Genomic DNA, 11798 nt, shown 5'->3' with positions numbered 1-11798 from the left:
CCTGTCATTAGTTTCATCCTGCTGCTGCATACGATCCCTCATCTGCAAAATCAAAGTAAATATATCACTAGTACTGGGAACAGAAGAAGTTAGAGCAGAAGATGATGGTTTAGAGGAGATAGAAGTTGGTCTCTTCTCAGCATTTTTCTGAGATCCAGCTGGTGGTGGAGGCAAAGGTGGAATGCCAGTAGATGAATTGACTGCCGACATCGCTGTGGATGCATTCTTCAATGATGAAGCCATGTAACTCTTTGAAATGATTTCGAACAGAAAGTTTTCTTATGAATGAAGCACCAATTGCCCCACGGTGGGCGCCAAACTGTTTTGGTCAAAAATCTCACAAGGATAATGCAACCAAACTCTAAGTAAACGGGGAATGATGCTTGGTTTGTTGAAAAAGTAAAGGATCACTTTAGTAAGAAATATGCAAGTGACACAAGGATTTATACGAGGAAAAAGCCCTTGATCAATGTATGATCTCCGGCATAAAAAACCTCGGGTGATGGCAACTACCGATCACCAAACTTCAACATAAGAAAAATGGTTACAACTTCGGATGATAATGAGCTGAGTACAAGGATCACTATAGTTTCGAGTGTCTAAGCGTGTGAGAATTGTGTTGTGTGTCTTCCGAATGGGGAAGAGTGTTATATATACAAGTGTGAGTGGCCTATTTTAGGTAAAAAGACTAATAATCAGCTCATTGCCCCTTTAGAAATAAAAGTAAATCTAGCCTAAATTATCGCCCTTAAATCATGCCAAGTTTCCATATCCTTCACAACGTTCATCTCTGATTAAGCATATGCCAAAGTTGTAAAGACGCGTCCCTTGATTGTGATGCTAAGAGCGGATCCTGCTAGACATTCCTGCAAAATGACATTAAGTTCAATGAAAGCAACTGTTAGCATGAGGATCCTATGATGGTCCGTGATCCTGATCCTGGAACTCTGCTGAGGATCACTATCTGCCAAAGAAACAAGGATCACTGGTTAGGATCATATGTAAGGATCATGTATTATAAAAATCCAGCCCTAACAACTCGCAAGCTTGGAATTGACAGGTCATTCAAGCCTATACAACAAAAGAGAAGGAAATTCGCCCCTGAGCAGAATGCAATTATCCAAGAGGAAGTTGAAAGATTATTGAAGTCCAGGATGATCAGAGAAGTCAAATTCCCTAGATGGCTAGCAAATGTGGTAGTGGTTCAAAAGAAGAATGGGTAGTGGAGAGTCTGTGTAGACTACACAGACCTAAACAAAGCTTGTCCAAAAGACCCATTCCCCCTGCCTCATATAGACTCGATGGTGGATGCCACTGCCGGCCATGAAATGTTGACCTTCATGGATGCATCCTCAGGATTCCAGCAGATTCAAATGGAACCTTCGGACCAGGAGGATACTGCTTTCATGACACCAACAGGTATTTACTGTTATACTGCTATGCCTTTCGGTTTGAAAAATGCAGGTGCGACGTACCAGAGATTGGTGAACATGATGTTTAAAGACAAACTGGGGGACACCATGGAGGTGTACATTGACGATATGGTGGTCAAATCCAAGAAAGCTGAGGATCATCTTCAGGATATTAAAGGAGCATTCGATATCCTGGACCAGTATAATATGAAACTTAATCCTGCAAAGTGCCATTTTGGAGTGGGGGCAGGAAAGTTTTTAGGATACATGGTAACAAAAAGAGGGATAGAAGCAAGCCCGGAGCAGATCAAAGCTATCTTGGATATAAAGTCACCCTCGAATATGAAGGATGTTCAACGGTTAACAGGACGAGTGGCAGCCTTGAATAGGTTTATTTCAAGATCCTCGGAAAAGTGTAAAGAATTCTATGATATCCTGAAAAAGAATAAGAAATTTGAATGGGGCGAGAAGCATGAAGCAGCCCTGCAGGATTTGAAGCAGTATCTCTCAACCGCGCCTCTATTGATGAAGCCTGAGGATGGTGAACCATTATCCCTGTATCTGGCAGTATCAGGGAATGCAGTAAGTGCAGTACTCGTAAAGGATCACGAAGGTCAGTAGTATCCTGTTTATTATGTTAGCAAAAGTTTGTTAAATGCTGAAACTAGATATTCTCGCCTAGAAAAACTAATACTGGCTCTAGTAATGGCATCAACAAAGCTTAGACATTATTTTGAAACACATAGGATTCATGTTAAAACTAATTATCCTGTTAAGAATGTGCTTAGAAAACCGGAAATGTCAGGTAGAATGGCTAAGTGGTCAGTAAAATTAAGTGCCTATGATTTAGTATATGAACCTAGAAATGCCATAAAGTCTCAGGCTTTAGCTAACTTTGTGGCTGATTTTAGTAGTGACATTCAGGACGAGGTAGACCTAGAAGTTCAACAGTTAGGAGAATCCTCAGGATCCTGGACATTATATACTGATGGTGCATCTAATGTAAGAGGAGTAGGATTAGGAATACTACTAAAATCGCCACAGGGGGACATAATACCCCAGGCTGTTAGATGTGAATTCCCTGCTACTAATAATGAGGCAGAATACGAAGCTTTAATCACATGATTAGAATTGGCTAAGAATATGAATATCAAGAATTTGCAAGTATATGTTGATTCCTTGTAAATTACTAATCATTTTAATGGATCTTATGCAGTCAAGGGTGAGAAACTAATTGAATACCTCGGTATTCTTAAAAAATTAGCAGGATATTTTGATGTTTTTACACTTGAACAGGTACCAAGAGAGGATAACGCTGAAGCAGACGCATTGGCAAATTTGGGATCATCAATCAGGATACCAGAAGGAATCCCAATACCGATATTACATATCCTGTATCCTGCAACGGATCCTCAGCATAAGGAAGTAGCAAGTATTCAAGATCCTGAAGTGGTGTATCCTGAAGAAGATCCTAAATCCTGGACAACTCCAATTATGAGATATCTCAAGGAAGGATATATCCCCGAAGACGAAAATCCTAAGGCATTTAGGATGAAGGTATCACGATTCACTATTATAAATAATATTCTATACAAGAAATCTCTTGCAGGACCATACTTGAGATGCTTGGAGGATCCTGAAGCCAAAGAAGTACTTCAGGATATACATGAAGGGGATTGTGGTAACCATACTGGGGGCAGGTCATTATTTTCAAAAGTGCTAAGGACAGGTTATTATTGGCCAACAATGAGAAAAGATGCTGCAGAATATGCTCGAAGATGTGATGCATGTCAGAGGCATAGTAACATATTGCATCAACCAGCTGAACCACTATATCCTGTAGCATCACCTTGGCCGTTCATGAAATGGGGGATGGATATAGTAGGGAAGTTACCAAAAGCTCTGGGAGGAAAAGTTTTTATGCTGGCAATGACGGATTATTTCTCTAAGTGGGTTGAAGCTGAAGCATTTGTTCAAGTTAGAGACCAAGAAGTAGTATCCTTCATAAAGAGGAATATCCTGACCAGGTTTGGAGTACCAGCTGAAATCATTTGTGATAATGGGTCCCAGTTTATAAGCAGAAGGACTACCGACTTTTGCAAGAGTTGGGGAATCAAAATGATAACGTCTACTCCGGTACATCCTCAAGCGAATGGACAAGCTGAATCTTCAAACAAGATAATAGTGAATAACTTAAAGAAGAGACTTGGAGCCAAAAAAGGAAGATGGGCAGAGGAATTACCCTTTGTGTTATGGGCTGACAGGATAACGGTAAAAAATGCAACCAGCCAAACCCCATTCTCCTTAGTATTCGGAGCAGAAGCAGTAATTCCAACGGAAATGGCGATACCTACTGCAAGATCTATCCTACAGAATCCTGAGCAGAATCCTGAAACCTTATGTCAAGACTTGGATACCATAGACGAAAAAAGAGACGCAGCAAGGCTAAGGATGGCAGCATATCAACAAAGAATATCCAGAGCATATAACAAGAACATAAGGACTAGGAGGTGCTAAGAAAGGCTTTTCAGAATACTACTAATCCTGCCGATGGCAAGTTAGCTCCAAAATGGGAAGGACCATACGAAGTTGAATCAGAAGCAGGGAAAGGAGCATACAGACTCAAGAATATGGAAGGGGATATGCTACCAAGGTCTTGGAATGCTATACACTTAAAGCTCTATTTCAAGTAAGAATAGAATTTAATTTCTATCCCAGAATGGTATGTATTCTACCTCTTTTAAATATATTTGTTTATAATCTTGAACCCAATACTGACTTAGGCATTGGAGGGGTGTTAGCCAAGCTAACACCCACCTTAGTTTACAATTGTTTTGCAGCATATGCTCCAGGATATAGCTCCAGGATGTGTACTCAGGATAGCTCGAAAGATTAGAGGATTGGCCCCCTCTCTCACGTTTAAGGGATACTGATCCCTTCACAGGTTTAAAGGTATTCACCTTTCTTCCGAATTGGGTTTAAACACCTCGCCTGGAGCGCAAGTTATTCGGGGATAGTTCAAGGTGGCGGGACCAGTCCATGTAAAAGTGGCTGATAATTTCGTTACTGTTGGCTATATCCTGAATCCTAAAGGTATATGAGGATTGATCACCCTCTCTCACGAAAGGGTATTTTCATACTCTCTAAGGTTTAAAGGTTATCACCTTTCTAAGGTTTTGAGTTTATACACTCTCGCCTGCAGCGCATGAAACTCAGGGTTTATCCCCAGTATACTAAGGGTTCATTTCAGGATATTAAGGGTTTTGCCCTGGGGTATTTGGAATTCATTCGAGTCAAAACATGAATACATTTGTGTTTCTGTGTCAAGCACAGGGGACATACATTACAAGGATGGATCCAAGTTTATAAGTATGCACTGGGGACAAGCTTGTAATAAAGAATCGAAAATGATTCTCTAAGAATCCCTGGTATGATCTTTCCTTTTTATTTAGACAACTAATAGATTGTATTTTATCAAAATATCTTTCAGGATATTTACCAGGATACGTTTACAATATATTCTCAAAAATGTTCAAACAAAAGAATTTTCACAAATGAAATTAATATATCAACGACAACAATAATAAAGTAAAAAGAGGAGTTATATTATTAATATACCAAAAGATGTGCTCTTTGTTTCACCTAAAAACAAGGCCCATCCACTAAGAGCACTAATAGTCCATTACCATATTTACCCAACAGTTGAAGGCTTCATCTCAAACCGAGACCCATCCACCTCCAACTGTTGTATTGTTCAAAAACCATGCAGGAAATGTAAATTGTTCAGGTGCAGAAAAGTAAAGTGCAGAAAAGTAAATTGTTTAGGGATTACAGACCAACATCAAATCTAAAAAAAAGTGGGCTCCGGCCTAAGCATCAACATCCATCATCGCCCACTCACATGCCCTCACACAGCGGCATCCTCTCCAGCCTTCCCTGGCTTCTCAGCACCATCATCCTCACCAGCATCCGCTCTAGCATCCTTCTTGTCTCCAGCCTGATCCACCACCTCTGCTGACTTAGAAGACTCACCGGCTTCAGCTGGAAATGGCACAGCTTTGCCTCCGAGCTCCTTCAACTTGGCCACCCAGGATTCAATTGGCCAAGATGGACAAACAAGACCCATCTCCTTGGCCTCGTAGGCCATCTTGATGCGTGCTTGTAACAGGGAGACGATAGCGGAAGTCTTGATTCCCTCCCGAAAATTGATCATGGCTTGATCATGATCCATTTGAACGGTGGCAAGTTTGACCTCAGCTTCTTGGGTGACCTTCTTCAGCAGGCTTTCGTAGTGCCGGCTCTTCGCTTCAGCAATGGCACCTTGGTCAGCAACGGTGCTTTCAAGCTGTTTGATCCTGGCTTCATGGAGCGCAACAGTACCACATGCATCATTGTACAAGTGGAGCAAATGCTGGAGGCCCTGCACATCAATAACAGGTACAAGTTAGGATGTATATATAATGACTAAGATATCCTATCAGGATATCCTGTTAGGATATACATGCAGGATATATGTGCAGGATATACATGAAGGATATGCGTCAGGATATTACCTTGTTATGGAAGGATGTCATTGGCTCTAAGGAATCAGTGAAGCTGAGTTCGTCATAAGAGAACCCTTCTGAGCTTGGAGCACTGACTTCAAGACCCTTTCTCTTTTTTGCTGTGGAAGCGCGGGTCCTTGGGTTGGCCTTGGGAGCTGGGAGTGGCTTGGAGCTAGTAGCAGCAGGAGCCTCCTGCTTGACTATGGTTGGAGTTGGGTAACTGTCAAGTTCATCGAGATCTAGATAGACTGGAACTTTGCTGGAATCTGCACACAGGGAGTAAAATTCTAAACCTCTCCTAAAAATATCAAATAAAAACATGTATGTACAGGATATCTTGCAGGATCCTTACCAGACATGTTTGCGCTTGAAAGAGGGCTTGGTGTTGGTGGAGATGGGTTGAAACTTCTCTCTGCCTCTGGAAGGAGTCTGATGGCGTCTATTCTTTTCTGAGAATCTGCAAGGGGAGGTGCTAGCTTCCTAAAATCAGCTGTACAAGAAAACGACAAAGTCAGTTCAGGATATAAAGCAGGATAACAGGCAGGATCATCTTTAAACCCTAAATCCTACCCTTCTTCAACCAATTCACCGGATAATCCGCTCCACCAGGGATTGAATCTCTTTTTACAAAAAAGAATTTGGATTTCCATTCCTCTTCATTCCTGGTGGCTCGGAGGATTAATGGGTCACTGGAGGTAGAGTAAAACAAGAATCGACAGGAGCCGTGGCACCTAAGTCGGTATGCTAAAGGAAGGTCATGAACAGAAAGATCAGGGATATGGTTGTTCTTGATTTGATCAAGAACAGACAAGACTCGCCAAAGCATTGGCATTGTCTGACTGAAACGGATTTTGGTGACGTTAAAGAAGTCGGTGATGAAATCCGAGAAAGGAAATTGCAACCCTAAGGTGAAAGGAAAGGCATTAAAGCACAACCACTCGTCGGAAACCATATCTGATCGGATTTCCAGATCAAACGGCCGGAACACCGTCCCTTTTGGGAAGATGCCGGAGGTTTTAAGGGCTGACAAGTGTGCACTGTCAAAGGTGCATATTTCTTTCTCCGGATCCTGGAGAATATTTTGGTGGATGAACGTGGGAGCAGAGTCGCCGGAGCTAGATCTTGTCTGCCTTGCCATATTGTTACCGGAATATTGGGAAGAATGGAAAATGAAGTAGAGAGAGAAATGTTTACCTTTTTCTCTTCGGTAAAGGTTAAATGAAGATGAGGATGAGAAGATATAGGGCATGATGAGTAAATATAGGTCGGGTGGTTGAAACCTGTCACATCAATGGTCTTATCTCTTAATTGCCTCGGCCACTGTGAAAAATGTAACCGTTAGGATATCAAACGGTAACATTTTTGGGGACAATTGTTATGGGTGAAATTCTGAGCCCATATCCTGGAAAATATCTTGATATATATCTTGATTATATAGTATCTGTTTACATCCGGGATGCTAGTTCAGGATATTGGTAACATCCTGAATGGTATCCTCGGGATTACTAATGGATTATGTACAGGAACGTGGGTTAGAAGCTAGCAACGTTAACAAGACTTATTCCACGGGAGACTCGGTCCAAGTCGTTCAAATGAAGACGTTGATACCGTATTACTCGGTCCATAACGTTCATGATGGAATATTCGGAGTAGCCCATATTTGAAGGGATTATTGTTTGTAATTCGTTACTATAAATAGGTGGTATATCAGATCAACTAGGACATCACAATCACATCCGCTACACTCTAACACTTGCTCTCTAGCAATTTTCACTTTCACACAAATTCGTTGTAACACTTAGCGATCTGATCTATATCCTGCACTGTATCCTGAAGTTTAAAGCAATAAGAAGAACAAGGCAGCTGCGATTGTCAGCTCCCGAGGTTTTGTGCCGGCGATCTAGATTGATCAAGGGCTTTCCTCGTACATCTCGTGTCATTTACTTTACTTTCTTGCTCATTGTTTGATCGTTGATACAGCTCAATATCCTGGGCCGTATCCTGAACACTGTTTTTCCAAACAACATAACCAGCATATTTTCAACACATTTTTTAGCACACTACCTCGCTTAACTAATTTGATCACTTAATTGCTTCGGTAATTTTTGACCAAAACACTTACCATTCACACCACTCTTTGCAATCCCATTCATTTCACCACTCTGACTCCCCCTACTCTCCGGGATAGTTTAACCCAGCCGACTATGTTAATGATTTTCTTGGATACAACCCATTGGGCCCTGAGGACTATTTCTCTCAGGAAATGGAAATGGAAATGGATGATGACCCGACCCGGAGATGCAAACAGAAACCCCGGGCCACCCTATCAGCATATCTAGTGGGTCTCCGTTTCAGGGATCCCCTTACCGTGGGCCCAACTCATTCCAGGAGAGGATGGGTACCTATGACTGGTTCTTTACACCATCTTACCATAGCTCTCCAGCCCAACCACCTTTGGAAGATCCTCAACTTCAAGCTGTCTCACCACCACCACTCCCGGTAGAGGAGCCACCGCAGCCACCTCCCGAGCCTCCGAGGCGAAGGAGGAATGCACGCATGTCCGTAAGAGGAGGACCCCGTTTCAGTTCTCCTCGTGGTTCGAGTTCCTATCCCCCTATCCCAGAGGACCCCCAGTTGGGTGGACCCTCAAACGCGGCACCGGAGGCTAATCCTCCGCAAGCTTCTTATGCGCCACCTCAGCCGCCTGTGGGTTTTGATAACCCAATCCCGACGTACCCAGGTCCTTCCGGGTACAATCCTTATGAGAACCCATCAAGGTACCCCTCGGACTATGTATCTCAGGACCCATACCTCACGGCTGCACAGTATCATCACCTCTATCCTTCTACTTACCCTTCTATTCATCCAGCTGGATATCCGATGCAGGGTTACCAGTACCCTCCATACCAGCTACCTCCTCCCCAACAGCTTCAACAATAGCAACAAACTCAGGAAATTCTGGAGAGGCTAGAAAAGGTCGAGCATAAGACTAAGAAGAACAAAGAAAGGCATAATAGCTTCATGAAAGGTCTTGCGAACCTTATCAAAGGGAAGAAGAAGTAGAGGGTTGTTTTGTTTTCTTGTTTGTTGTAATTGTGTCCCTGCGAGGACATTTGTTTGATTTCTGTATCAAGTCCCTGCGTGGACTTATTTTTCTTTCTGTATGCCCCTGCGCGGGTAGTTTGTCTTTTCCTAAGTCCCGTTTAGGGCAGTTGTATTTGTTTCCATCGTAATGAAGTTTTAACTTTGGTTTTAATTGTGTATTTTATTACACTATGTTATCTCTTTTCAATTTATAATTGATCTGCCAAAGAAACTCTTAGAGGTATAACCTAGCCAAAGTATTAATTGGCTATGATGGTAGAACCTTTTTAAGATATCAAATCTCTGTTAACATCTGAAAACATGTTAACATTCCTAGCTGTGTGGTACGAGAAACCACACAAGCTTCCAAAAGGTACTTGGATTTCTCCAAGTCACGTAAAGCTAAAATGATCAATGCGAATCATGGCTAGTAAACATCAATATGATGTATACACCAAGACATCCATTTGAGATGCATGCTTTTAAAGCAAAGGTGTAAAAATGGCAATGAAAGTACAATGTATAAACTTCTTGTCAAAAAGGCGATAAACTTTGTTCAACCCTTAAAAGGTCACTGGTCTTAGAGATCATTAGATAGATCTTAACTCGCCCTTGTGACAAGCTTTCTAAGCTATTTAGATGTCTTTCGAGACAAGTTTAATAATGAATAAAAATGTCTTTTACGACATTGGCGGTTGTGAAATTTCTATCCTTCCCCTGCTCAATAATTTAAAGAATATTGCATTCTATTAACTTTTAGTTATGATTTGAAATGGTCTAAATGGTTTAATAATACCATGACCATAGGATCATCAATGCGATGAATCTATATGTAATTTTAAATTATTATTATTGTCTATATTATAGCATCCAGAAATGGCTGGCTCAGACGAAGCAAACAGTCATCCAGCAGAGGGCAACACCAGAATCAATATTACTGGTGCCGAACTGCAAGCTTTAATCACCGCTGCAGTTTCTCAAGTGGTAGAGGCAAAGTTTAAGGAGCCGAGTGTTGTTCGGTCTCAAACTCTTTCGAAAACCTATTCTCAACCACATGCTCATAGGAAAAGTGAGTCCCGGCACTCGTCTAACCAGGGTAGTGTACCCAAGAAGCAGGCTGTTCCTGAGCCTGCCCTTAGGCACGCCAAGGTTTATACCTACAAATATTTTGTTTCCTGTAAGCCAAGAGACTTTACAGGAGAAAAGGGGGCGATAGACTGTATGAAGTGGTTAGATGAGATGGAAACGGTGATAGATATTAGCGGTTGTGCTAAAGAGGATGTGGTCATGTTTGTCTCCCAATCTTTTAAGGGCGATACCCTTACATGGTAGAAAGCGTTAGTACAGTCCACCGGGAAAGTTCATCTGTATAATCTTTCGTGGGAGAAATTTGTTGATCTGGTTAAGGATGCTTATTGTCCTCAACATGAAGTCGAGCGTGTAGAAACTGATTTCCTCACCCTTGTGATGAAGGATCTTGACTGTAGGTCCTATGTGACTAGTTTCAATTCCATGTCGAGACTTGTACCGTATCTAGTCACACTTGAGCCCAAGCGCATTGCGCGTTTTATTGGTGGTCTGGCCCCTGAAATTAAGGTAAATGTTAAGGCTTCAAAGCCAACCACCTATAGATCCGCTGTGGATCTATCTTTATCCCTCACTTTGGATATTGTGAGGAGTAGGGCGAAGAAGACTACAGATGAAGGAAAGAGGAAAAGAGAGGATGATCAGTCCTCCCAATCTAACAAGAAGGGAAAAGGGAACTCTGGTTCCAAGAAAGGGCAAACAGGTGATAGGCCCAGGTGCAAGACTTGCCACAAAAGGCATTATGGCAAGTGCAATCAAGACCCACAGGCCAAACCATGTGGGATCTGCAAAAAGAAGGGGCACAAGTCTGTTGAGTGCCGGAACATCAAGGACGCAACCTGTTATGGTTGTAATGAAAAAGGGCACATCAAGACCAATTGCCCAAAGAATGCGAAGAAGCCTGAAGAGGCTAAGAAGAGCAATGCCCGAGTGTTTCAAATGCAGGCACGGGAAGCTGTGACCGATGATAACGTCATAACAGGTACCTTCCTCATCAATAATATCTATGCTAGAGTCTTATTTGATTCCGGTGCTGATAAGTCTTTTGTAGACCATAAGTTTTGTAAGTTGTTGAATTTGCCTAGTAAGACTCTAGACATAAAATATGAGGTAGAGCTTGCTGATGGTACCTTAGAATCCGCCTCAACTCTGCTTGATGGATGTTCCATATCCATTAAGAACCATTCTATCCCGCTGTCCCTCCTGCCAATGAAATTGGCTGGTTTTGATATAGTTTTAGGCATGGATTGGTTGTCGCATAACCAAGCCCAAATTGCCTGTGATAAAAAGCTTATCATTATCAAAACCCCCTCTGGTGAATCAGTCACTATCCAAGGAGACACACAGTATGGGTTGCCCAGCAATGTGTCTATCCTTAAGGTATCCCAGTGTTTGAAGGGTGGATGTGTCATTTACATGGCACAAGTGACAGTGAATGATCCAAAGCCGAAGATTGAGGACATTCCAATTATTTCAGAGTATCCAGATGTCTTTCCTGACGAGTTACCTGGATTACCTCCTGAGAGGCAAGTGGAATTCAGGATAGACATCCTTCCAGGATCCGCGCCTATTGCACGAGCTCCGTATCGTCTAGCGCCTACCGAAATGAAAGAACTCAGAACTCAACTGGATGAGTTATTAGAAAAAGGTTTCATTCAGCCCAGCTCTTCGC

General features: G+C 42.1%; 1 protein-coding gene across 1 annotated transcript; it reads left to right on the top strand.

Annotated features, from left to right (window-relative positions):
- Positions 1-8254: 8254 nt before the first annotated feature.
- On the top strand, positions 8255-8896 carry LOC110867117 (leucine-rich repeat extensin-like protein 5). The gene has a single exon (XM_022116254.1). The coding sequence runs from the start codon at positions 8255-8257 to the stop codon at positions 8894-8896; it is 642 nt and encodes a 213-aa protein (XP_021971946.1).
- The last annotated feature ends 2902 nt before the right edge of the window (positions 8897-11798 follow it).

The sequence above is a fragment of the Helianthus annuus genome, chromosome 16 (assembly GCF_002127325.2).
Source record: "Helianthus annuus cultivar XRQ/B chromosome 16, HanXRQr2.0-SUNRISE, whole genome shotgun sequence".
NCBI classification, from domain to species: Eukaryota; Viridiplantae; Streptophyta; class Magnoliopsida; order Asterales; family Asteraceae; genus Helianthus; species Helianthus annuus.
Note: the sequence above shows the minus strand (reverse complement) of the source record. Positions and strands in the feature narration are given on the sequence as shown.

What these genes read in the sequence shown, in the direction of transcription:
- LOC110867117 (XM_022116254.1), top strand. Translation starts at nt 8,255, where the DNA reads ATGCAAACAGAAACCCCGGGCCACCCTATCAGCATATCTAGTGGGTCT.